This window comes from Crocodylus siamensis, chromosome 3, assembly GCF_052110815.1.
Source record: "Crocodylus siamensis isolate JL-2025a chromosome 3, ASM5211081v1, whole genome shotgun sequence".
NCBI classification, from domain to species: domain Eukaryota; kingdom Metazoa; phylum Chordata; order Crocodylia; family Crocodylidae; genus Crocodylus; species Crocodylus siamensis.
In genome coordinates, this window is record NC_143397.1 from 254226591 (window position 1) to 254254315 (window position 27725).

Consider the following 27725-nt stretch of genomic DNA (forward strand, 5'->3'; position numbering starts at 1 on the left):
ATATATTATACTTTAATGCTGGGCATGGATGTGTGAACTATCTACTGCAGAGTATAAAAGATCTGGGTTTTATTCTGTTTCAGCTGCTCAAAGGTACCGTCCAGGAAGGACATGCACCGACTGCGGATGCTTCCTCAGCCTGATGAAGGGCATTTGTACTCGAAAGCTTGCACAAAGACTTTTTCCAACTATTTGAGTAGGTCTAATAAAAGATATTGGATTTACCCAAAGAAACTTGTCTGCCACGGCCCATGTGCACGCTCTTTCCCCGAGGCAATGGACGTAAACTGTGAAAGCGTAGTCCTCTTTCATAGAAGGGGGAGCTCCAGTGGTTTACCTTTCAACGGCCACAGGATAAGAGCGTACAATTGCCACAGGGCAGCCGATGCATGGCCAAGGTCCGTTACCTCTTACCTGCAATAATTAGTTTATCGGTCCTAACTTTTAGGTTTGGAGGGGGGGAGATGGGGTGCTGAGCCTTCAAGTCACTCCTGGGTGATGTCTTTAAGCCTTCCTCGTAAGAACAACTGATGAAAACTTACAATTTAAAAAGTCCCCCACACTGAGATCCTCACATATTTAAATCCTGTAAAAAAATGGAGTTAATATAAAAAGCACCACCCATGGCGGGATGCATGATAAAGTCACAGGACTGGTAAGGCCGGATTGGTTAAGTGGAGCTGTAGACACCCGTCCCCCCTCATCCTGGTTCTGTCGAGCTCATGTTAATGATCTAGTCGTTGTGTTTGTGGCCCCACACACACACACACACACACACACACACACGCACGCACGCACATTGCATATCTTCATTCCTGCTGCCTCTTTTTAGCTGTCCTTCTTGCCACCCGCTTTGTCCACACCAAACTGCAGCTGCCAAGATGATCTTCCCCATCCATTTTAAGGTCTCCACGCCCCACTGCAAACACCGCAACTCCCTCTCCAGGCCCCAGCAGAATACCAGCAAGCCCCTGCCCACAACTCCCCAGTAAAACCAGCAGTCGCTGACACAGGTGTGCCTTCCCCAGCCCCTATCTGCACTCCCAGCAGCTCTAGGGGGGCTCTCAGCCCAGCAGACAAGACCTCCTGCTTCAGTGCTGCCTCCCATACAAATGGCTGAGATATGGGCAACTGGTGCCTCCCGAGTCTGGGGGGGTACCAGTTTGCCAACCCAGTGGGGGGGTCCCCCAGCAGCCAATCGTTGAGCCAGTGGTGAAACTGGAAGTGCACAGCTGGCGCTTCCAGGGGGTGCATGGCCGATCTCAGGGGGTGCACGTGCACCCATGTGCACTCCCTACATGCTGCCAATGGGCTGAGAGGATGTGGAGTCTATATTTAAAGGGTGCTCGTGTCCTCCCGTTTCCCAGCATGCAAAGTGTAGCATCCAGGCTTTTCCTTCCCCTGCTCTGGCTCATGGGAAGGGAGCCTGCTGTACCCCATGTCTTGGATTGTCCCTTCGCAGACAGGGATAAGGCTCTCCCGGGACTATGCCCTGGGTGTCTCCCCCTAAAGCTGGAGACTCCCACTTCTGACTCAATCTCCTGCCGGAGCTCGAGTCCATCCCAACACAGATGGGGCAGCCTAGAGAGAGTGTAGCAACGACTAGCCCTTCCCTAATCCTATACTAGTGAGAGGTCCTGGTACCACAGTCCCCCCTTTCCCACTGACTGTCTGCACCACACTGTTGTGACCCACTTGGCTCTGCCCCTTTCAGCTTGTCTTTCATTGCACTGACTCCCTCTTCTCTGCTACACCGGCGATGCTAGTCCCAATAGCCCAGTCGTCTGCTTGACCCACAGCCGTCCCAGCGAGCTCTTCACTCCTTACATCTGTCATTGCTCCCTGCATTGGGCCTTGCAGCTACAGCCCTCTCCCTCTTGAGAAAACACTCCCCTGAAACCTGTTTCTGCTGTGACGCTCCCAAGAAATCGGCCAACACATTGTGGGTAGGCTAGCGGGCAGGACAAGGTTTATTGTTGAAATGATAAAACGCACACTGAGGTATATGAAATACAGAGCTGTTAATAATTGCTTGCACTGCATTGTTTCCCATCCTCAGCCCTCCTCAGGTGACATTGCAGTCATCAGCGCAGTGTGCCTACCTCTCCGCGCGTACAGCACCTAGCGCTAAGGGGCTTTGGTCGTGAGCCAGACCTCTGCACGAGGTTCGACCGGTACACGGCCTGCTAAGACTGCAGGCTCCGATACTGAGAGGATGCACGAGCACCCAGCACTCCTGTTAAAAGAGATGAGGTTAAAAATGTGACTCATACACGCCGGGAGAGCTAATGGGGTGTACGTGCATAAATCCTCCGTGCACCCGCAAGGAAGCAGAGCCCACGGGACAGGAAGGCAAATATGTGCATCGACGAAGCGTCGTGCTTTGCGCTCCCCTTTCCCCGTCACAAGGAACTGGGCGGAAGAAGAGGCCTGGGTGTGGGGAGCACAGCTTGTGTTACGCGTCCCCGAGGAAGGTGGGGTGCTGGGAGACCCGGCTTTTGGAGTCATGGGGTCTCCAGCTGGGAGCACATCTGGTGTTAAACATCTGGCATTTTAGCCCTGCCAGATGAGCTCATCTTGGTCACGTGGGGGAACTCACTGAACTTTAATTCTTGCTCCCTGCCTCCTGATGGGCATCAGGCTTACAAACGATTGTACACCCCGGGCCCGTGACAGGCTTTGGCAGGCGCCGACGCCAGCAGCTACTGCGGCTGAACCCAGATTCTTCCCAGCACGAGGCTCCTCACTCCCCTGCGGAGACAAGTGGTTGGGAAGTCTCCAGAGGATTTTATTGGCAGCAAACAGCTGCACAGGGTCACTGAGATGCTCCAGCTGTTTACCATAGCTTTTAGGCGAAAGGGTGTCGCTTTTCCAATCAGCGGCCTGGGAGCGCCGCTCCGCTCCAGCTGGTCGGGGGAGCGGCGCCTTTTGGACGCACGGCCGTGGCAAGCAGTTCAGCACCGTGTCCCTTGGGCCACGACCTGCTGTGACTTACGTGGGTCCCAAACCTCCTGGGTATGGACAACCCGGACTCTCCTGCATTACGTTTAAGAGGAGGTCTTGCAAGAGTGATGTGTTTGCATCACATCTGAACACACGTGACATTTTACATACATCCTCTGGTTTAGCACATGGATCAGGAAGGGAAGAGCCCGCTTCACTGACGCCAGTTGCCATTTGGAGATCTTGGGTGAATTAAACCCCCTCCCCGCTAGCAAACTCAAGCGGTGTGAAGCCCCGGGCTCCAGTGACATGCACGGCCATGTTACAAAGGTCTTTCTCTTATGCAGCTCATCACTTGTAGGGAATCCCTTCCTCTTATGTTATAGGCTTGGTGATGGTAGCAAGATGCTGAAGTTACAAATGATTATTTTAGCTTTTGGGCTCAGGCCCAGACCCTCAGCATTATTCAAGTGCCTTGTTTCCACTGAAACCGTGCCAGAGATTAGTGCCATCATCCCCACCGGTGCCTGTGGAGAAGACAGAGAGGTGCCGCGCCATGAAAGCTGCCCTTAGGGGCCCGAGTCAAGGCAGGGGAGCCCAGGCTGTGAATCTCAGTCTCACGCAGGCACGTGGCTCAGGGCCGCAGCCGCAGCACAATGCGACTGCAGACTCACAGACCTCTTCCGCACATCCCGTTGGCTGGATGAGGTGTCTCCAGCTCCCCGTTTAGCAGGCAGACTGCTGAGCGTCCCAACCCTGGGTGCCTCACGTCTGCCCACTCATAGCTAAGGGACCGTGGACACTTCACCCGGGTTTGTGGATCCCTTGCCTGGAGCCGGGAGCCAGAAAACTCAGCCCCACCGCACCCAAGCCCCTTCTTGGATCAGGGCCCGAGATACTTGGAGGGTCTCGGTGGGAAAGCCTGGCCCACGTGTATGGCTCCTGTTGTCTTCAATGGAAGAATCGCCTACTGGAGGCTTAAAGGAGCACGGGGGTGGGACACGCTAATGCACACACTTCCCCCCTTCCCACGTGCAAGCTTTTCCTGGCACATCTGGCTTGCTCGGGAACAGCTGCACGGACAGATGTCAGGCTCCTCTGACCTGCTGCCCCTCCAGCTTTGTGCAGCCAGCTCGGCTCCCAGCAGCGAGGTGCAGCTCCTCTTCGCAGGTCCGGGGGTTGCTCTGGGGGGGCTCTTGCAGCCGGATGGTCTCTCTGCTCCCCCGGCTGGAGGCAGCGGCAGCTTCGGCCATTAGGGAGGAGGTGGTGCTGGCAGCTGGGAGGGAAATGGTGGGAGGGAAACGCGGTAAGGGGCAGGGGCAGACGGGGGGAAGCTAATGGCTCAGCTTTGTATCAAAGAAAGCTAATGGCTAACAGCTTTCTCCGCAGGCTTCCCACAAGTACCCAGGCCCCAGGCTGCTGCAAGGCTCTCCCTCTCCCTTAGCGTGGGCTCCCTCCTAGCACCCCTCTCCCCCTCTGCCTTCGGCAAATGAATCTCAGGCTTTGTTCCCCCAACGTCCCCAGGAGCCCCAACCCATGTCACCCTCTGCCATCCTTTCCTCCCCAGTCACCTCTCTAGGCTCGTTGCCCGTTGTCACCATACCCCATGCAAAGTGGCTAATTCAGACCCTCGCCCCTTCCCAAGCCCTCACAGCTCCTCACTCTGCCTCAAAACTTGGCCATCACTGATGGATTCAATAACAGGGTTGAACCTACATTGCTGGGTTCAATAATAGGCTCTAACTTTCCCCCCGGACTATTCCTACTTTCCCAGCAACTCCAGGAGGGGAGCCCCCATCGTATCCACTATGAAGAAACGATGCTTCGTGGATCTAGGTAGGTCTGTGCATCGATCCCCCGCTTCGCTCCACCCGCAGGGTCCCTGCAGCCGGAGCAGGACGTTGTAAATATTGACACACATCTCCCCCGGGTCTCGAGGTCGGTGCTCCCCATGGGGAACTGCACCTTTGAGAGACGGAGCTACACAAGCTTGGGTTACACGAGCCCGATTGCTTAGAAGCCGGATGAGGCAAGCCTTGGGCGACGTCTGCGGCTCAGTGCGAAGACCGTGTGGTAGCAGGAGTAAACCAAATGAAGGTAATACCCTGAACGGAGGAATGCAGCAGTTAAGAGGCCGCAGCAGAGAAGAAATGCTTGAGAAATATGGGGGACAACTGGGGAAGGTTTCGACTGTCCTTTGTGCTGGGTCTGCAAAGGTTTGGTGGCAGGGGGAAGGCAGCTTCACTTCCGACCATCAGCACAATGGTTTTCAGCTAACGCAGGCAGAGGAGGGTTAGGGAAAGCGTCCGACAAAGCTGAGGGTTGCTTGCACAGGAGTGAACTGTAAGCAGAGAGCGTGAAGAGGAGCAAAAAAAATCGATCGGTCCATCACCGATGTAAGGCTGATCACAGTTTGCAGGGGCTGAGTCGCTGATAAGAGATCGGATTCTAACCAGAACCTGGGACAAAGCTGAGAGAGACCCAAATTAACCCGTGACAAAGAACGACTGAACAGAGGAAGCTTGCAGACAGTCGGGCAGCGGGTGCTGCGGAGAAGAGAGAGGTGGGTCACCTCTCTAGCCCTAGCAGAGGTTAAATGTGGGGCCGGCTAGGGCTGCAGTTCTGGGTGCACGGCGCTAGGAGAAGAACCACCTGGGTAGATGTAAAGACTGGTCATTGTAGGGAAAAAGAAAGGATCTGTTGTGTATTGATAGAGTCGAAATAATTAACTAGCTTCACCCAAGGGGAACATTTCCCACTACTTCCAAAGGGAGACAGTTTTGAAGAGATGGCTGACACCAAGTGTTTTGATGCATCAGCAAAGCTTGCAGCAAAGGTTTACAAGCGGCCTTCTGTACACATACCCCTGCTGGGAGACACTGTTTTTTTTTTTAATTGCCATTATGGTTATGTCAAATGTGTTTCACAGAAAAATGAAAAATACAAGAGATTTTGATAGGCTAGATGGCACTAAAGTCTGCATAGGGGAGGTCTGGATCTAGGGAAGAACAGCTGAAGAGCGTGATCAGAGGCTCTGAGCAGCTTTTGGGCTAAACACCCCAAAATGTAAATAGTAGGAAAACAGACAATGCCTAAAAGTGTCTGGATAGATCACGGTCAGGCTGAGACCATCAGCAGGCTGTCTGCACCAGACTAGGAAGGATGGGCTGATAAAGTATGTAGGGAAATTCATGTCTAATCGAGCTGCTCGAACCAGCAACCTGCAAATTTTCCTCTGCAAGTTGTGCAGTGGAAAGGGGACAATAAGGAGTCTGAGAAACTGAAGGATTTAATTAGAGGCCCCAGATAATAGGGTAAAAAAAGCTTAAAATGATATTGTCCACCAGTAAGTCCAAGGGAAGTACAGTCCTCTTAAAGAGTTCAGTGGAACCTGGCTATTAGGGTCTCATGCATCAGAAGTGACAATAAATTGTGTGCGTCAGTCTGCAGACATAGAGAAGGAGGCATTGGCTTCATTTGATGGTATAAAACATTTCTTGCCTTTATATATTGAAGAGCTCTGATAGCTGAAGCTGACAATAAACCACTTGCTGACATAGTCAAGAGATGCCCAGCATCCCCTTTGCCTTCTCCAAAGAATGCAGAGATGATTTTTTTCAGCTACAAATATATTGTACAAATCTGGGAGAGATTTGGGAGTTTCAGATACTCTCATGAGAGCAGCGGGGAAAAAAAATTGCAGTGGAATCAGAGCTAGACTTAAATGATGCATATGTCCAGTCTCAAATGAAATGTGGGCTGTGATAGTTGGAGTTACTGCAGCTGAGGAGACCTTGCAGAAAACAAGCACACAGGGTGGCCAGGACACCTTGCCCTTATTATTAATTTAAGTGGTAGCTCTAGGTAGCAGATGGGGGTTTTTAAAGCAGCAGGATGACACTAATGGAAAATATGTAAAAAGATATGGGAAGGTCCTTTCATTATTAAAAAAAATCCAAGAAAAAATTTATACTGGCCACAAATGCACAGTGGTATTAAAGAAACTGCTTAGGATTATCACATGTGACAAAAACAGGGCCAAGTTAAAGAAATATTAGCTTCTTGAACCAAAATAGGCCTTATTTGTTTATGCTGGATAGAAGAAGTGATGTACTTGTCCAAGACTATTACTCTAGCTTCCCTGAGATAGTTTCATTAGAAGATATTTTAGCTAAATGTGTGATTCATTCCCTATCGATGCATACTGTGAAGAAATAGGTGACGTCCCAGAGTTTCAGGAAGGAGAGAGATGAGGGACACACAATTGGCCAACTTGCCTCAGAAGGTCTTAGGCCGGTAAGAGTCTGAAGAGGGTGATGAGGCTGAGCCCCAGGGTATGACCGAGCTATGAACTAATACACTTATAGCTGCCAGAAAAGACCTGCCGGTCTATGCAACACTGCAGGGCTTCGCAAAGATCTTTGAACACTGGGAGTTAGTAGATCGTTTAAGTGCAATGGGATATTATGTCAATAATGTTAATGCCTGGCTATTATCATTATGCTTGGATGGGGCATTGTACCTTTATGAAGCTCTCGGAAGAGCTGACTGGAACAGATCCTTATACTATGCAGAGAGTCACGTTATCCAAAGCTGATTATTTTCAAACTCAGGTCGTGAATGAGGCAGCCGTTCTGCAGAACAGTATATTCTCTAATGGAAATCCCAGTAACCTCCATTCAGATTCTTAAAATGCTCTTCATCGGTCATCTTCAGCTTGAAGGAGATTAGACCAGGAACTGGTGGAGAAGTATAGATCCACTGATCTGTTTGAAAAACATTTGTAGCCAGCTGGAATCAACAGAATATTTTTCCAGCTGCAACTTCCACCATCATGATCATCGGGATGGCATTTTTCATTCAGACTGTTGTCTCTTGCTGTTTCTTTGAGATGGTAGTTCATGCTTACCTTATTTTAATGGTGCGATACAGGGGAGAAATAATATAGCATTCAGCCAGCATTGTAGGGAAGGTCTGCAGAGAGACGAGAGCACTGTTTACATCCCAAACATGGGGAATTAAATCATGTGAGTGGCTTTGCAGGGAGGTGACTTTCAACCTAAATATTTGAGATGGATTTTCCTTTCCCCTTAACTTCTTTATTTGTATCAGCAGGACAGATGCTCAATTAGACAGAACCAGGACGGGAGTTGGAATAGCAAAACCTAATATAATACAACTTAACATGTTGGTCCTGTTTGTCATCATTATTGCAGCAAGAGGAGTAAGTAGAGTTTTTAGGGAATCACATTGGTTTGTACAGACTTTTTCTGTGCCCGTCTGAGATTTAGGGAAACCTGCGATTCCAATGACTAATCTGAATACAGAACATACTAAACACCAACAAACAGAATAAAAAATCCTTGCACATATATATATTATATATAAAAACCAAACACTTCCTTTCCTTATAGTTGCATTGTCAGGGATTATTACTATTTTGCTTTACAGTATCTTCCATAAAGTCCAGGCACATTTCAGAGACATTTGAATTGCTGCTCATGGGCTTTCTTTGTCCCTCTCTATTTCCTTGCATGGCATCTAAAATCTTGGCAGTCACTCAACCAGTGGAGAGCTCAGCAACATCTCTGTTTCTCAAGAGCAACATTTCCAAGGTGGGAAGGCTTTCACAGGAAACACGGCCTTCTTCTGCGTCCGAGCATCACACATCACGGTGTGAAACAGTAAACAAAACCACCGGCAGAACTGGATTCGGCATGAGGAAGACGTTTGCGTTCAAATGCAAATAGAGCGTTCCTGCCCTGTGCAGTCAGTCGCAGACTATCTTTTGCATTGGCACGAACAGCACTGAGAGCTTCTCTTTCCAAACAGAGCAGTGTGTTCTTGAGGAAGAAATTCCAATACAATTGGTCTAAACCTCCCACTAGACAACACAAGGTCAAGGGCAATAGGACTGTCCAACCCAGCGGTATTCCAGCAACCGTGCGCCAGCCTGCTGCGCTATGGCCCCTTGATTAGATCTGTGTATTGCTTGGGGAAGGCAAGCTCAGAGGGCTCCCGATCGTGTTGGAGAAGGCAATGATTGCATTTGTGCCCGAGCCCTTGGAATTCTTGTTCATACTGATGATGTCCATGCTGGTTTGCTCCATCTCGGTCTTCCTGAAGATGCTTCTCATGGTTGACTGGAAGTTGTTGGTGACAAAACAGTAGACGATGGGGTCCATGCAGCTGTTGAGGCTACTCAGTGTCACCGTCACGTGGTAAACTACCAGGCTGATGCTCTTGGGCATGTCTGGGTTGATGGAAATAGCCACTTGGCGCACATGGAAAGGAGTGAAGCAGATCATGAAGATGATGAGGACGGTGATAAGGAGCTGTACAGCCCTCATGCGCCTCTCCCGGCTCTGGTGCATGAGGCTGGGTTTAGACAGAGCACACATGATCCTAGTGGTGAAGAAGGTGATGATGACAAGCGGGAAGAAGTACTCACAGACCATCAAGGCCAAGATTTTGGCAAGGCAGCAGGGGGCAAACTTTATTGCCATGGTCAGGACAGAGAATGTCACCACTGTGGCAAAGATCCAGATGAAGACACAGATCCCCTTGGCACAGGTGGGATTTCTCCACTTCCGAGAGGCTTCCACCTGCACGATGGCCAGGTACCGGTCAACACAGATGCATGTCAGGAAGAGGATGCTGCAGTACATGTTGACAAAGTAGCCAAATATGTGAACCAAAGAGCATTTCATGCACTTCCTTGCACTGTAGTGCATGATGATCCGGACGGGCAAGGAGAAGCCCACCAGTAGGTCAGTCACAATCAGGTTGATGGTGTAGATGACAGAGGTGGTTTTTGTCCTGGTGCGGAAGCAGAACACGTAGAGCGCCAAGCTGTTGAGCACCACACCCACCAGGAAAATGATGGAATTGATGACCATCAAAGTTATCCACAAGCTGTAAAAGTCTTCGTATAGTTCGTTATCCAGGTGGACAAACTTGTATAACTTGTTCTCATCTGAGATGTTGGGTGTGCTGGTGGAGTTGCTAAGGCTGAGGCCTGGCACTTGGGTGGATGTGGCCGGCATGGTCAGTGCTCTGGTGACCTGGAGGAAAGAAGCCAAGAGACGTTGACAAGCAGGCTCAGGGGCTACAGCACAAACCATTACAACCTCAGGAAGAAAGTGCAAAGACTTTTTGATCACACCTTCCCAATGGCCCCCAGCTGTATCACCATAGGCTTTGAACACAGGACATCTCTGAAGCAGAGCAGTTGGGCTGAGTAGGTACCTCACTGGTAGCCACTAGTGGGAAACCTATTACTATTACTACTGCCCTATTAGTGTCTCTGAAAATATTCATGATGCTTCACAGAAGGCCCAAGTCCCTGAAGAGTTTGCAATCTGTGCTTCAGACATGTGGGGATAACACACCTTAGAGAGGGGGATGAGGTGAAGATGCAGAAGCGACACAGTGGTGTGATCACAAAGTTTCTTGATATGCTGGGCACTTATCGGTCCAGCTTTGACATGGCGAAGAAGACTCACTCATTGCTGGGATGGGGAGACACGTGGGCTGCCAGCGGGATTATAAAGTAGGAGAGGGTAGTGGCTTAGACCAAGGAGGGAAGCCTGGGGCCCCTAGCTATGGAGGGGTTAAGCCAAGTGTGTTGGAAAGTTGCTTTATCAACTACTCCCCAGTTTAAAATCTGCAGCTCAGAGGCTGGGGAAAACCCTATCTGCTCAGAAACTTATAGCAAGTAGAACAGCTACCCGGGCAAAAACTGTGACCTGAGAGCCATGTTGGGTAGTACGGTCATATCGTTCCCTTGTCTGCTACCTGCTTTCTCTCATCTTCCATGGCGGTTGCGTGATCTCCGTGGGGCAGGGGCTCTAGGCTTGCTCTGTGTGTGCTGAGACACGGGAACCAGGGCCTCCTTGCAATACGCATAATGAACACATAAATAATAATTAAATAAAATAATTCAAATGCCAAAAAAGCATGTGTGGTGGATCTTGGGACAGGCTAAGCGCAGGCCCTCCGCCCCTCAGAGAAGTCGGTAAGTTTGTAGCCCTCAAGTTCATGAAGAAGAGCCGGGAAGCACAACATGGACAGAAGCGAGACAGGGCGTGCAAAGAGCCCTCAGCCGTGGCCCTGAGAGATGGGCACTGCCCTGTGAATGGGAATGGCCACAGGGTGTCAGCTACCCCGGGGGCCTACGAGCACCATCCCAGCAGGGGACTATGAGCGGCTGGAAGAGGAACATGCAGCATCCCGGCCCTATTCGGAGGGTGAGTCATGGTTGCTGCAGGACAGGGATTCCTCTTGCCACCTTCAGATACAGGCAGGCCACGGAGCAGTAGTCATGGCATGGCATCAAGCTCTGGTGGCAAGTCATCGGGGCAGTCTGTCATGCCCTGCCAGGGGCCTTAATTGCCTTTCCCAGCCCTAAGGGTGGGCAGAGTAAGGACTAGGTGGGAGCTGGAATAGAGATGAAGCAAGGGGCAAGCGCAGGACAATGCAGAGGTGAATGGCAGCGAGGGTGATGGGACCTACTTGGTGTCACTGAAGCTTTGGGGCCAGAGAGGAGCGCCTTGCTGAGCCTGCCTGGGGCTGAGCTGTATTTCTCTGCCACTGCTCTGACCTGTGACTGGGAAGGGGCAGGGGCAGGGGCAGGGGCAGGGCCAGGGCTTTGCAGCTATGGGCAGACAGGTGCTGGGCCTGTATCGCCACCATAAGGAGTTTATTTTTCCCAGCTGAAGTCAAGCTGGCCGCGTCTCTCTGCAAACTTGGCAGCGGCAGCTGGGAGATTCTCAGCCGAGCTGCTGCTCTCGTTGCTGCTTCTGCTGTCAAGGGCTGACAGTTTAATTTGCAAAGCATTCCTGGCTCACGGACTATTTTAAACCTATTTGTATAAAAACTATATACACAGAGACTTGACTGATTTAAATAGAAATAAATGGCTGACAACATCTGGAAGATCTCAAACCAACCTAAAAAAACCCAAACCGCAAAGCATCATCCTGAATCAGCAAAGGATAACACTGAGAGGCTGGGCTGTGCTCTTAAAGCACACAATGTCAGAGAGGAAAGGCAAGGCTACGAGAGACCCATGTCAGCACGGAGGTGTAGCTGTGCTGCTTGGAAGCTGGGCAGAAGGACGGGGAGGGTTACACCTTCAAGACCAACTAGTTCAGAAAGGCGTGAGCTGTCACAGGCAACAACCTACTTCATAAACACGTTCTCCAGAATTCATGGGAAGTTCACTATTCGTGGGGTTCAAGACATCCCAGCTTGTGACAGATACATCAAATTTCCCCAGATCAAACTCCCCAAATCAGTCCCCAAAATCTCTGTGGGACCTCAGAAAACACGAGCAGCTTGCTCCCCAGGGCAGGCCTTTTGGACAAGGGTAAAAGGCAGTTATAATCGCCTCTGTGCACTAGACCACTCTGCCGTCCATGTGAACCACGGGGGCACGGGGGGAGGGCCACTCTGCCGACAAGAAGTTCCCGGGAAGAGTTTACCCTGTAAAATGCAACAGGAGGGACCTAGCTAGCTGGGGAGTCTCCAAGGGGATGCTGTTCCTTAGGAAAACGTCAATCGGCAACATCACCATGCGTTGTGGGGGTTACCTTCGGGATGGAGCCCAGGAAGGGCAACGCGGGAACCTGCCTGCTAGGCTGTTTCCGACTCTGCTTGGGTTCCTGGCCGCCCGACCGCCCAGATACAGGTCAGCCTGTATGATGAGCAGGTGGAAAGCCAAGTGGCCTGGAGCTCTCGAGCCTCAGCTCCCCAGCTCCCAAGGTCTCAGGCTCCATGGCTTCTCCACGGCTCACCTAGCAGGCTGTTGTGGAGGGGGGTCTGCAAGGTTTCCGGGCTCCTGCCAACTGCTGGAGAAGGGGCTGGAAGGTTTGGAGCCTGGAAGCCCTGATGGTACCAGCGTTGTGCTTTCTTTGGAGCCACACATCCCCAGGTCCTGTAGCTTCAGGGCAGCCAGACCAGTTGGGAACTGCACCCGTTTTATTCCAAATATGAACTAAATCCATGTTCAAGATCTCAAAATCCACTCAGGAAAGGAAATTCTCCCCCCACCCCCACACCAGTTCTCATGATGCTGTTCAAAACTTCATTGCCTGCTTTAACAGCTCTTATTCACTCATCCATCATCTTTTTTTTTAAAGGTTTTGTAAAAATATTTTGCCACAGCTTGGCCAAAAATGGCATTAGCCTCAGAGTGAGGTAGAGGAGTGCCCACAGAGCGAAAGATTTCCGAGAATTGATCACAGAGTCTTGTAGGAAGGTGCGTCAGAAAAGCAAAAGCAAATACAGAAATTTATATTGTTGCTTGCAGATGGATGGCTCCATAAAGGAATGAGGTCAGAGTGTTGAAAGCTGTCACCTGATGAAAGATGTTGTGCTTTCTTTTATTGCAATGACAAGAAACCTCAAAGAAAAATGGATGAATCTACATTTAACTACCCACAGGCACCTTTTTACCTTGTGGTAAGTGTGAGCTTCCTTACTCTCGATTCCTTACTGCTATTCTGTATGCCTGGATCTGGATTTCAGATCAGGTAGCTGTGAACAAGGATAGTCACTAGGAATATGCATTCAATTCAGTTTGAAATAAAATATAATACAGTCTTAGTTTGTCTTCACTAGGCGTTGAGTCTGGTCCCTGCTGAGATTCATATACACGACAGAGCTTCCTTTACATGAGATGCTTTACTGAGCATTAGATTAATTTAACGTGCAGTAAAGCATCACAGCTCACACATGTGCAGTGATTGCTGCACATTAGATTAGTTTAATATGTTGTTTGCTAGTACCAATACATACAGCTACTAAAAAAAATTGCATTAATATAATGTGTATTAGTGCATGTGTACATGCTGACCAGGAGCAAATTGCACCCAGCAGCCCAGGCAGCAGGGGCCATGCTGCTGCCTGGCTAAGCCCTGAGCTCCAGGAGGCAGGGGGTGGGTTGGTGGGAGGGAGCTATCCTTGGCTCTGGGGGCAGCTCCCAGTCCCAAAGAGCTTGGGGTCAGTTGTGGCTTGTGCTCCCTAGAAGAGTTTGTGCAGGTCTGAGCCACCAGCTGAGGAGGTGAGGTCATGGTGTCCATACTGTGCCCATCCTTCCTTCCCCTGGGAGCTGAGATCACAGTGGCAGTGGGGCCCAGAGCTCCCCACGGTGCACGTCCTGAAGCCGAAGGGCAGGTAGGTGCTGAGGTGCAGGGCAGAAGGGACCACTCAGCAGCCCCTCTGCCTTCACACCTCTGAGTGGCCAATCTCATCCCTGGTCGGGCTGTCCGGGCCCCTGTGCCTCTGCAGTACCTGGTATAATGACAGAGCCTGGCCCAGCCCGTCACCAGTTGTGCCTGACCCAGGGGCTCCTGTGGAGCAGGGGTCCATGCTGGGGTGCCTTTGGCCCTGTTGCCCCCTTTGCAGTTACCATGCCAGTGTGGGGCTGCACCCAGTGCACCTGTGGCAAGGGGCAGGCACGAGATAGTGTTCCCAGCTCCCGTGCCTCTGTGCCTGCCTGCTGCTTGCTCTCTGCCTTGGGGCTGCGTGGGCTGGGAGCTCCCCATGGAGCCAGGGGCAGCTTTCCCCAAACCCCAGAGCCCAGACCTGACCTCCTTGCCCTTTGCCAGCTAGGAGCTCCCCCTGGCTGCTGCAAGGGGGAGGGAGGTGCAGAGCAAGGTAGAAGCACCTCTGGAGTAGGCTGCTCTCACTGGGTGCAAATCTGCGCCTGACATAGGGTGCACATGTAGACATGTTCCTGGGCAAAGTTTAATGAGCCTGAATTTACTGCGCAGTAAACTCAAGTGCATCAGTTGCACATGTAGACATGCCTACAGAAAAGAAAGCAAGAAACCCTGATGTCATAATTCAGTTCTGATTTGCAGTAGCAGAATGCAGGAAGATATCTGCCAAAGACCTGAAAAGGTCCATTCCAATCCCTTGTACAAATGCAGGATACCACATGCTTCAGCCAGGGACGTTTAGGTATGATATTAGGAAAAACTGTCTCACTATGAGGGTAGTAAAACATTGGAATAGGTTACCTAGAGAGGTGGTGGACTCTCCATCCTTGGAGGTTTTTAAGACCCAGCTAGACAAAACCTTGGCTGGGATGACGTAGTTGGGGCTGGTCCTGCTTGGAGCAGGGGGTTGGACTAGATGTGACCTCCTGAGGTCCCTTCCAGCCCTCCTTTTCTAGGATCCTATGATTCTATGGTTTTACTCTCAAGGCAGCCCAGCCAGGTGTCTGTTTAACCTCACCTTGAAAATCTCCAAGAAAGGAGATCCCACAACATACCTGGGCAGCTTATTCCACTGTCCTACTGCTCTTAGAGTTGGGAGGGTTTTTCCTGAGATCTGACCTCAAATAGTTTAAACCCATTACCCTGTGTTCTGCCCTCTCTGGCAAAGGAGAAAAATGCTTCTCCATCTTTTTTATATCTTCCTACAATCAAAGCACCAAAACTAGTTAGTAGCGGTACTGTGACCACAGCCTGGAGACTGGGACAACAAGGTTTGCTTTTGAATGCCTCAAATTTTCCACTGGCCTTGGCCATATGATGAGATTCCCTCTTCTTGTCCCAGAGCCTCTCATCTATGTTTCAGTGAGAAGCTCCAATCAAAATATGCAAGGACTATTTGTTCTCTCTTCCGATCCCAACAACTCTTGTCCCTACAGCTCACACCTTCCAAATCTAAATGCCAGACTGTGAAATCTGGGTCAAAATCCAGAGGCAGGTCAGAATTTTACGGCTCAAGTCCATAGCTACACCTCTTGGTAGCAATGGACATGCCTGTGGTTATGTGATAGTAATTAAATATAAGTACAGTGTGATGCGCACACATACTGAGTTTCTTCAGCATTTCTCAGGAAATTTCTAACAGAAACTGGAAGCCGGAACATGTTCGATTTCTCCAAGAGTGATGAAGTTGCTAACCCCGCACTGAACTCTAACTGGCAGTCAATGTGCCACAGAAGTCCAAATGATTTTGTCTGTTTCTGATTTAGACACCAAACTCCTTGGGGGAGAATCCATGCCTTTTCGCTTTTGAATACTGCCAAGCATACTGTCACCACTCCGTAAATAACAATCATAGCCAGAGAAGGGCCTGACCTTAGGTATCACACCTGCAACTCAGAGGGGAAGTTCACAGATGGACACAGACCAGAGACCTCAGTCCCACCTTCCAATTACATCTGTAACATCTCGTCTCTCTTGTTCAGTTGACATTTTAATTATTGAGCAACAGAAATAAAATGGAAGGAACAGATGCCTGGGTCTAATCCCAGACTACCCCAGACATGCTACTGAGAATAACAGTGGAGGTGACTGCATCAATAAGAGCTGAAAAATAAAGGAGTGAAGGATTTAGTCTCTTCCACATCATAGAAAAAGCCTGCATCCCCCCAGAATTAGAAACTTCAAGAACAGAACAGGATTCTCTTCTTCACCTCTTAGCCAGTGCTGCATGGTATTATCCAGTACCATCTGCCTACTCTACTTCTAAGACCCGTATTACCACCTTGTGACTAGACATCCCAATGGGCACATATAGACAGACAGTCATTAATGCGCTGCAATTATGGCGCATTAAACTTAGTACCTATTATTACAAGATCCATAAATGGTGCTACTGCGCATTCACATTGGTGCATGCTTTTTGTGATGCTAATGCACAGCAGATTAATTCTACTGTGCATCAGCACAGGTTTCGCCCACTCTGCTAATGTGCAGTAGAATAAGTCTACTGCGCTCAAAGTGTGTCATGTAGGTGCACCCATTTAGTTCTAATATTTCAAGTTATGAACTTCTACTCTTTCTTGAGAGGCTTATCTTGACCCTGAGTTCTCCACAGTGGGACTTCCCAATATGTGCCCTACATTTTATTTGCTCCAGTTCAATTCATTTGATGTACCAACTTGAGCAAAAGATGCACACTCTATGCCTTGCTATTAGAGCGATTATTATTACTGATACAACATCATCAATATGTATGGCATATGTTCCAGGCTTCAGCAGATGGTAAGCAGCACTTTGAATTTACAATGCTGGGTTTTTATTGGAGTGGTGTCAACATGCCTGGTTTAGCTTTTCATCTGACCTCTTCAACCTGGCCAGCTTTTTCCATGCAAAATAGCAGCAAAGAGGCAAAAGAAATGTGGATGCTAGACGGCATGAGAATGACTTCTCTTGGGGGTTCCTTCATGGCTTGCTTCCAATGACAAATCCCAACCAAATTCATGCTACATTAAAGACTCCTTCACAAGCAAGCAACATAACAGTTGCAGGTTGGGCCAGAACAAGAGAGATCTTGCTCTGAATGGTAAGTGTTAGGAAGATTGGTGATAGCAGACAAGTGGACTTGACTTGGCTGTTGTCAATATTGCACTCCAGTATATTTCCACCTCTATATCTTGGTAAATGGAAGATGTTTTGATGAAAACCCAAACTTCTACCCATAAATGTATTTAATGCTGGTAGGTGTGGCCCAAATCCCAGTTAATAAATCTATCTAGTATAGAATCATGGTGTTACAGCAAAGAAGGGCTGGAAGGGACTTTGAGAGGTCATCTAGTCCAACCCCCTGCCAGAGGCAGGATCATCCCTATCCAAAACCTCTCACACAAATCCATTGTCTAACCTATTAGCAAAACTACATGGTCAACCCTGATACAATCAAAAGACAGACCGCCCAAACCTGTCACAGGTAAATCAGATGGACCGCCTTGATGTTGCAAATGCTATTAAAATATGCTCAAGAGAACTGGCTATAACTCTTTCCTCGTGGAAGGCCACCACAGCCCATACCAATCTGACCGTGGGGTAAAATTCCTTCCTGACCCCAAATATGACAATCAGTCTGACCCCGAGTGGAGGGGTCTCCAAATCTTGACAAAGGAATATGACCCTCATGGATGGAGATACGAACAGGAGGCAACATGACTTGCTTAAAATCAAAGAGCACACCAGTGCAGAGCCGACTATCTCCAGTGGTCTCCCAAGTTTCCTGATTCCAAATCCAGTGCCCAGGGTGTTTCCTAGGACACCTCTGTATGGCAGCCAAAGGTGTGACAGCAACTTGCCTGGCCATTCCTCAGCTAGCTATGCACTGAGAGGAGTGCAGTGGGATGGAGATCAGTGCAAATGGCAAAACCTGCCCGGGAGCCTGGCTGAATATAGGCCTGAGCTCCGTGTTGCCACAGCTACATTGCTGGTGGTACCCAAGAGCAGCTGGGAGAAAGCTGGCTCAGGTCAGTCACGCTTCAGACTGCAGGGTCAGCCTCTGAGCTTGGGCACACCCAGCTTGACATCTCGGGAAGCCTGGAGCTGGGACTTTAGCTCAGCCAAGGCATACGCTCAAGAGGAGGGCAAAGAAAGTGCTTCAGGGACGTCCTCACGGCCAGCTTAAAAAAATGCAACATCCACGTCAACTCATGGGACGCCATCGCCCAGGACTGCCCCAAATGGAGGACGAGTCTGCTGCAGGGACCTCAGTACTTTGAAACCTCACACCAGCAACAGGAGGTGGAAAGCGGGAGCAGCAGAAACAGTGTCGCGGACCAAATCAAGGATCCACCACCGCCCGCCCCGCATGGAAACACGTGTCTGAGCTGCAGCAGAGTCTGTTGACCTTGGATAGGCTTCACCAGCCATCTTTGGACACATGGATAAGACTGTCATGCAAGATGATCATCCTCGACTGTGAGGGATTGCCAAAGGAAAGATTTCTCCTTCTCCCTGCTGTTTTGCACTGCACTTTGTGGAGCCTGCTGAGAGCGGAGGCACCAAAATACCATGAAAAAGCCTGTTTTCCCCCCGAAATCCCTACCCACTCCTGCAGCTTGGATAAATTTGTAAACATATAAGGGCTGCCTAACGAGCCTGAGTTCGCTGCATGGTTGCACAATGCCTTGCCACCACTTTACGGGCCAAATTCTGTACATGTAGTACTTTAAATCTTTCTCCGCAGCAAGGCAGAAATGGGCCTGGGGAAGGAACATGAGTCCTAGGACTGGGAGGGACCTCTAGGGTCATCGAATCCAGGCCACAGCTTTTGTAGGCGACAAAACAACAGACCACTGTCTGCAGGAGCATCCTCTCCATCTCCCACCCACCTACCAGCACGGATAACAGAACGGGGAAAAACACGCTGAGTGCCACCACCACCCTCCACGATATACTACAGGAAGAAAGGGGAGGTATAAAGGAACCACCCATGCCTTGGAGAAGGAAAGGAAGCAGTTGCTTGCGGTTTGAGGGTTCATTCGTTCTTCTGATCAAGCTTCTTGTTCAGCGTCAGCAGAAAGGGGCTGTCGCTGTCCCGCGAGGCTGGCTGCTTCCATGAGGATTTGTGCCGGCCAGGACACAGCTGGCGCTGCGCTGGGCTGAGCCCTCAGCTACCTCCCTCCAGGTGCCTTGAAGGCATTAGCTTGTTTCTCAAGGGCCGCTCGGCTCCGAGCCTGCCAGCTTTCCCAGCAGGGCAGGGCTGGCATCCTGTTTTCATTCCCTGGATTTTTTGTTCTGCCTCATCAGTAAAAACAAACTTCAGCCTCTCCAAATCAATGGAAAGCGTCTCATTGACTTAGCTGGCGTCCGAGGGTACGAGGCACTTTGGGATGCAGAAGGCAAGTTAACGTGGGAGCTTAACCGAGTTGTGTCCTAGTTGTGCCTACATCCTCAAAGCGGTGTTTATCCGCGTAGGCAGCGAGGATCTTTGCAAGGGGACAGAGAGAGAGAGAGCAACAGAGCGGCGGCACGTGTGACAGCCAAGCCTGGAAAGAGCATTAGCAAGCAAGCCAGGGTGTATGTCAAACAAATAGCTGAAGCTGAAGCTTTGCATTTCCCCCCATGTCACAACCCTGAATCCGAACATCTGGGCAGAGTCTTTAATCGCTCCCGCTCCCGCCTGCTCCTGCTTCCTAGACTTACCCTGCTGCTGCCTGGGAACCGCTTCACAGCCTGTTTAACTTTGCAGCCTCCCCGTGTTTAATTTTCCTTTCGTGATTTATCATCGTATTTATAAACGAAGGGTTAAACTCACTCCCTTTCAGTTTAAATTGTGTGATTCGCATCCTGACAAGTTCCTGCTCAAGTCTGGCTCAAAGTGGCCAAATATGGTATTTTTTTCTGTAGAAAGCACAGAGGATGGCTTTGCCCTCTCCGTGGTAGTGTGAGCGCTGCACGGATCCCGGTCAGCCTGGAGAGGATGGGTTTGCTGTGTCGGGTGAGGTGTTACCAAGAAAGCATATAAGTCAAAGGGGAGAAGCTGGGGGTAATCGCACCCCGGGCTGCATGACATGTGCTGGTCTTTTCGTGTCTCGGGGCAAGCAGCCCTCCCCACACTAATAGTATCATTGCTGATGGCACCTCTGTAGTATGCTCAGGAGAGGCTCCTGTCCTGTGTGCCCCCCGTGGGCAGGGCAGCAGATTTCCAATGGCATCTCACCCCTTTCAAGGGAAGAAAGTGCTCAGCCACGGCCAGGCTTTTGGAAGGAGGTTATGCACCTGAAGACCCAGGTAGCTGTGTAAGGGGGGTTTCAGATGCGCCTCGTTCCCACTTCCCTCAGTCCGGCTCAGGTGCTCAGATGCTTTTGAACACTGCAGTAGACACCTATCCTCGAGTAGATGGCTTTGCAGATCTGACCCAGTCTGATCCCTTCCACCACCAGACTAGCCCCCTCGGATGAAAGCGGCGGCGTAGGGTTTATGGGGGAAAAACATGCCTTGTGACTGGTGTGGAGAGAGGCTCTCTTCTCTATTTTTCACTCGTCTTCAACTTATTAATATCTCGCAGAGAAAACCCTGCCTTACAGGGGACAAAGGTGGGGGAGCGAATCACCGACAAGTTGGGGCACCGGGGTTAGCCATGACCCTGGTCGGGAGTGCTCCTTCACTACACCTACTCAGAGGGTGATTTTCAGACCTTCACACACTCGGTCGCATTTAATCCAGTGTTTTATCCGGCCACAAAACAGCATTTCTTCTCCTTCAGGGTCCTTTCCTTGTCAAGTTCACCTTTCTCCCAGGTGCTGACCTTCCCCACTCCTTTTGCCTTATTGCTGTTCCAACAAGAGTGGCTCAGATCTTCCTTGTAAATAGGGGACGCAGTCTCCTCCCTCAGATCTCTTCATCTGAAGCCAGCTGTTGCTATTTTGCTCCTGTCCAGAAGGCACAACCCAGGCTAGGGGAAAGCTCTAGAGCGTGACTTGAAGGAGGAATAAAATGCAAGGGCCTATACCCCTTGAGAGAGTATATCTCCGCAGTGCCCCCCAGTGTGTTAGATGCTGTCTGTGCACACAAGCTGACACAGCTCCTATCACTTGGAGCAGCGGTGGGCAAACTTGCCACTTCTGCCACCAAGGGTTGGAGCTTGCAACCCAGGTGCCCTGACCAAGCTCAAGCCACCTGCACTTTCCTTTGCTGCAGATACCTGGGCCCCCTGTAGAGAGGGGAAGAGCGGGCACAAGCAGGGAGGGTTGTGCAGAGGGATGCTGCAGAGGGGACAGGCGGCCCAGCCCTTCATGCTCCCGTGGGCTGGGGCAGGCCTTCCCAGGCCATAGGTTGCCGACCCCTGACTACAGACCTTGGGCTCTGCAGCCAAGATCCTGCCCTGTGATCTATTCTGCATCTACGTGACCGCAGGATATTCATTCACTTTGGAGGAATGTAGCCATGTTCTAGTGATTTTATATTCTAACCTATTATCGTTACGCTAAAGACCTTGAAGGCCTCGTGCTGATGAAAAGAAGGTGAATGCAAATTCTCTTTCCAAATGACACCTTGTAAAGAATAAAAAAAAACCCCTGTGTGTAGTCAGGAATATCCAGTCTTTCCAATTACAGGCCACAACCCAATGCTAAGCAGGACGATATATCACCAATGCGAGATGCTCTGGAGACTGTCTATTTGAAACCTGGGAAGAGCTATATGGCCTCCTCTGGCTCTGTGAGAAATCAAGCATGGAAAAGATGGAAAGTAGTTCACACAATTACAAATTCATGTGTCAGGAAATATTCACAGGTCTGTATATAGTCCGTGTCTGTTTTGTGGTGATGTATCTCCAGGGACTCCAGACTTAATCCTGATTTCCAGCTGCATTAGTGAGATCAGATGTGCGGCCGATATAATTTGTGTGTCTCGGGATGATAGGTAAGGGAGCATCTCACATGTTTAGATGGGTGAAGCATGCTCTCTGCATTGTCACATATATCTGAACAGAAACAGACACAAAAGGGTTGGCCGGGATTAACAAAGTCTTATTAGTGTGACTCTGACACGGCCACATAATATATAGGTCACCTCCTATAAAGTGCCAACAAAGACCTTATTCCCTTCCCCACTTGGTTTATGCTGCATTTTAGATAAAATGTCCCCTCAAAATGTTTAGGCTTTTAAACCACCTGGTTGCATTTTTCATAGCTCTCCTCCTGTAAAGCCTTTGGGAGCAGATTCTGGCCTGGCACCGAGAGGAAGATGAAATGACACGGTTTGGTATCTTTACAGATGAGCTAGTGAGCTAGCCTATAAATCATGGCACTCTGATTTAAGGGCCCAATATCTAACCCACTGCCAGGGTTAGAAGCAAATGCCATCTATCACTGAGAAGCAGGGAATGACATCTCTCTGGCGGGTACAGCATCCACCTCCAGCCCTGATGAGGCGAAGGACAATAATACCACAAAAGCCTCGTTGACCTGAGATCTGCCTGTCGTGCTCTGGGGAGAAGTGTCATTTTGAGGGGAAACCCAACTTTTCAGAGGAAGGCACACATTTTGGCAACGTTTCAAGAAAGGGGGCAGCTGCCAGGAGGACCCTCAGAGATCTGGATTAGGCTGCAGGCGAGATGGTCGAGTATACCAGAGGGATCCAGCCTGTCACCGTGGTCCATCTAGCTCACCTGCTTCCAAGTTGCCTATCACAGCAGGAACCACCCACCGTACCAACGAAAGAGAGGCTGTTGTGGCCAACGTGCATGCTAGAAATGCAGCAAACCCTGCATTCAATTCAGTCCTTCAAGAAGAAGAAATACTGGTGAATTGTCTAGTCATGATCAACTATCAGGCATTGCTAACTGCGGGGCGGGCACTGGCAGAGAACTGGGAAAATGTCAAGACAAGTCTTAGGGACAACTCATCCTACAGATAAATGAACTAGAGTTCACTGAAGAGCCTTCTAGTGGGAATTATAAAGCTGGGTCAAGTATATACAAAGCGTTGCCTAGATAAGGGGGGAAAGAAATTATGAGAAGATATAACTGTTTGGCATGCTTTTGAACACTTCCCAAAGGTCCTTTTTCAGACCTTTGAGCCATGAACGCTTTGTCTACTTAACCCTTAACTTTGAGCTATGAACCCTTTGTGCGTTTAGCTGAAACTCTTCTCTTTGCTTTGCCTGCAACGGCATGACTGCATTTACACACGACAAGAGGCCTGGGGATATGGATGACAGAGCCTATAACTTTCTCACCCATGGTCATGAGACCTACCTGTCATACCCCAATGTGATCTCTCCATATATGCTCAGTATAATGTAGTGGCGCTTGTATAGGATGGTTTGGATTCTGCCTTGGGCAGGGAGTTGGGGTAGATGACCTCTCAAGGTCATTTCCAGACCCACTTCTCTATGACTCTATGGGTCCTGCCACACGTTGAAATGAAAGCTGGATAGAAACCAGCTCTAGAGTTGTTACACATTTTCAAGCACTAGCTTTGCAGCTGGTTGGCTCTTTTTATGGCTGGATAGCTATTTCTAGGGTGTGATCATTATTTTGCTCATGTGGCTGGTCTAGATTTATTGTGCGATTAACCAGTTAATTGTGTGAGAATTACTTCTCCTATGTGGCCAGTCTAAATTTATTGTGCAATGATTAGCCAGTGAATTGCATTACATATGTAATGTGTGGCAGGGGCCTATGACACGATGATCTATGTTGTTCACTCCAGAGATTGATTAGAAACGCCGGGTGCAAGTGCAGCAAGCAGAAAGTCATAAAAGCGTCCCCTGTATATCTTAATAATCCTTGGGTCTCTGACAGCAGTTTATATCCCTCAGTCACTACATGTCAGGGCTGTTGCACCCTTCCCGCACACGCGGAAACTTGCAGAGACATGTGGGGACTTGTCAAGATCACATTTCAAGTCAGTGGCACCGCTGGGAACAGAGCGTACTTCTGATGACTTCCAGTCAAATGGCTTGTCCAGGGAGCTACCCTGCCTTCCTCTCTCTCCATCCATAGAGAGGCTGGAAAAGGCTTCCCGGGACATCAGTAATTATGGATTGAATTCCCAAATGTCATAATGTTAGACCATTAGGTAATCTCAAGATTTCATGACCAGACACACACCAGATTGTGTGCTCTGATGGACTCAAGGACTTTTCAAGATTAATCACATTTAGCTAAAATAAAATGCTCGAAATGAGGCATCAGTATATATTTGTCTGGAAATTTTCCACCAGTCATAGGCAAATAAAAAGGACGTATCATACCACACCAGGCCCACAGAGGGAATGTTTTCAACAAAACACTGATCTGGGAACTTCACTATTTAAATTTAGCAGCATCCCTAAAGCTTTGCTGAAATGCCTGCAGCAAAGAGGCAATTGAGCCGGCAACCTTCCCCAGTGCCCAGCCGGGGATCCTGCTTCAGGCTTTGGGAAACAAGATGCACGGTACCACGCTTCTCCGCATCAACTAGCCACACGGAGAAGTTCAAGCACGTCACACAACGCCGTGAGGTCACGTCTTTCAGCCGAGGCGCACACAGTGCTTTGCAAGCACCGAGTTCCTCTCACTGCATCCCGGTGAAGTAGGGCAATGTCCTTACGCTCCTTCCTAAACTGAGTTGTAGGGAAGTTTTTTGTGCAACTCTTCTTGAAATCAGAGCACAGCTACGAGCGACCTGCAGACTTGTATAGCCGCTGTTCTGCGCACATCCCATACCACCCTCTTTCCTTGAGCTGCAGGTGACCTGCACCTGCGATTTCTCACTGCCAAGGGACTTCCAGCTCTGGATGCTTGCGCCGCATCTCTAGGAACGTCTCACCCCGAACCCTTGCTCTTACTACTTAGCTCGCTGTCCCTCCACCCTCCCAGACTAAAAACTGAAAATAGCTCAGCATAATGACAATTATTACGTGCTGTCTCAGGCAGTGAGAGCTGACTTACCTCTGACCTGATTTCCTCTTCTACCTTGGAGGAGCTGAGGTTAGGAAAATCCCTCCATGGAACTGAGCACCGTCCCAAAAGGAGACATCTGTTACCAGGAGCAAGAATACACTGGAGTGTCTACGGTCTATGAAGAAATGCTTGATCTTTCTTGCTCTCTTCTAAATATAGCATTGGAACCAACAGGGGAAAAAAAAACACTAAAAAAAAAAAATTTTCCACTTGTCTTCAGCGTTCAGATTTTCTGCAAGAGTATCTGGCTCGCTGCCGTCAGCCTGCCTGCAATTTATGAAGTGTTAGAGATGCCGAGAAGGACTTCAGCTTTCCGTAGGGTACTAGCTCTTCACCGCCGCTCTCATATACATCGCTGCATCCCTCTCTCTGGGTCAGCTTCCCTACCTCCGTGGGGAGATGAGCTCTGCCGGCACGGCGAATTAATTGGCTCAAGAGGCTGGAAGCCGGCGAGCAACCGCTGCACCATACGGGCAATGAATACCTCGCTTCTCACCTCCCCAGAACAAGCCAGGATTTTGCAGTGCATCTCTCTGCCTTTCCCATCAAGCTTTCCAATGACTTCCCTCCTCCACCAAGGAATGCAGCAGATAGAGGCCACCGCGTATCATGCCCGGAAGACTTCTTCCATTCCTGTTGACATCTGACCTCCTGCTTTGCTTCTCCCAAGCTACATCTCTCCCATGAACTGGGCATAGTAGAAGGAAGCTTAATGGAGAAGCAAGAACAGAGCAAGTCGATACAGCAGCTAACGTATTTCAGGTGATCCAGCGACGGGAACAATAAAGAGCTGCTGGTCCAAGTCGTCTAATCCGGGGCGGCGTGAAGTGTCTAGCGCTGCCACCAGCTCGCCCACATCACTGGCATGTTATGGCTGGCAAAGAAATCCTGCATGTTTCAAAACCCGGCTCGTGAAATGAAGAGTCTGAGGGAAGGGGAGACAGCTCTCCGCTTAATGGCAGGTGTCCCAGGAGCGCAGCGAGAGGCAGGGCTCCCGGTTTACCCTTGACGTATATGAATGAGATAAGCTACTTCGTATTGTTGTGTTGTAATCTACCTGTCTGCTCAGTGGGTTTGCTATGCACCAGGGAGGGACGTGTGTGCATCTGTACGGGATGCTCCAAAGCCCCCAGCCTTGTCAGGAGCGAAGAGCATAGCACCGGCGTGCCTTCACGGTGCCAGGCAAAGTGCTGATCTCCCCGTTTCAGAGAGGGGGAACGAAGGTGATCTGCTCCAGGACCCATGGAGGAGACGGGAATCGCAGTGAGGCTAGAGCCCAAACCACTGGCCCACCCTTCTCTTCCTCCTTTTTGAAGGGAGCCGTGATGATCGAGGGTGAGACGCTGCACAAAATACTCCGATTGTTTCATAGTTTCATAGTTTCTAGGGTCGGAAGGGACCCCATCAAGTCCAACCCCCTGCCATGGCAGGAAAGAGTACTGGGGTCAAACAAGTGTTCATCCAGCCTCCTCTTAAAGCCCCCAGGGTAGGAGCCAGCACCACTTCTCTTGGAAGCTGGTCCCAGGCCCTAGCCGCCCTGACCGTGAAGTCGCGCCTCCTGATGTCTAGTCTGAATCTCCCCTCTGCCAGCTTGTGACCGCTATTCCTGGTCACTCCTGGCGGTGCTCGGGGGAACAGGGACCCCCCAATGCCTGCTGGTCCCCCCGACTAGTTTGTAACAGGCCACAAGATCCCCCTCGGCCTTCTCTTGTGGAGGCTGGACAGGTTCAGGTCCCGGCGCCTCTCCTCGTAGGGCCTGCGCAGTTGCCCCCCGATCATGCGAGTGGCCTCCTCTGGACCCTCTCCATGCTGTCCACATCCCTCCTGCAGTGCGGCGCCCAGACCTGGATGCAGTCCTCCAGCTGCGGCCTGACCAGTGCCGCACAGAGGGGGAGGATCACCTCCCTGGACCTGCTCGAGATGCATCTGTGCATGCATGACAAGGTACGGTTGGCTTTCCTGACCGCGTCCCCACACTGCCGGCCCGTGTTCATCTTGGCATCAATGATGACGCCAAGATCCTTTTCTGCCTCTGTACTGACAAGAGGGGAGCTCCCTAACCTGTAGGTATGGTGCTGGTTGTTCCTCCCCAGGTGCAGCACCTTGCACTTGACAGTATTGAATCCCATCCTGTTCTTGTCCGCCCGCCCTTGTAACCTGTCCAGGTCTGATTGTTGTTACAAGCTCTTATCTATCCCCTCTGTGAATGTTCCTGGCCCCGAAAGGCAAGAGCACATGGGGACCAGCTGAGGGCTGGCTGTAAAGCGGCTTGCTACAGAATTAGCCCCAGTAGCAAGGATGTGATGGATGGGTTGTTATCGCTTCTGAAGTATTGGTCTGAGCCGGCTAAACAAACAGCTCCAGCTCTCAGTAGATGGGGGCATGTGACAGTGTCCTCTTTGACACCGATGGAAGCCAACAAGGGTATGTGGTTTCCATGGAGAGCTCACCAAAACAAACCCTTCTCAGATATGTTTTATTGCACGTAATAACAGAGAGCTTCTGCCTGAAGCAAGGCCAAAGCAAGAGGAGCCTTCCCAGAAAATAGCTGCGGGAATGGCTAAAAGTTGCTGCAGGGCCACTCCATCCTCACCTCCCGCAGGCCGGCAGGAGGAGCCCTG

The 27725-nt window shown here is 50.1% G+C and overlaps 1 protein-coding gene across 2 annotated transcripts; it reads right to left on the bottom strand.

Moving 5' to 3' along the window:
* Positions 1 to 1960: 1960 nt before the first annotated feature.
* GPR20 (G protein-coupled receptor 20) lies at positions 1961 to 25873 on the bottom strand. 2 transcript variants are annotated; one of them, XR_016441509.1, is made up of 3 exons: positions 25093 to 25873; positions 7466 to 10007; positions 1961 to 4219 (listed from the first exon to the last, which is right to left on the bottom strand). XR_016441509.1 is itself a non-coding variant. In XM_090040727.1 (2 exons), exon 2 carries the CDS (start codon positions 9987 to 9989, stop codon positions 8919 to 8921), a length of 1071 nt encoding a protein of 356 aa, XP_089896853.1. In that variant the 5' UTR covers positions 9990 to 10007; positions 25093 to 25873; the 3' UTR covers positions 7396 to 8918. The 2 variants fall into 2 exon arrangements, 1 of the variants encoding a protein (XP_089896853.1); XM_090040727.1 differs by lacking the exon at positions 1961 to 4219 and having other exon boundaries at positions 7396 to 10007.
* Between the last annotated feature and the right edge of the window lie 1852 nt (positions 25874 to 27725).

Excerpts from the sequence above, each read along its gene's own strand:
- GPR20 (XM_090040727.1), bottom strand. The coding sequence starts at position 9,989 with ATGCCGGCCACATCCACCCAAGTGCCAGGCCTCAGCCTTAGCAACTCC.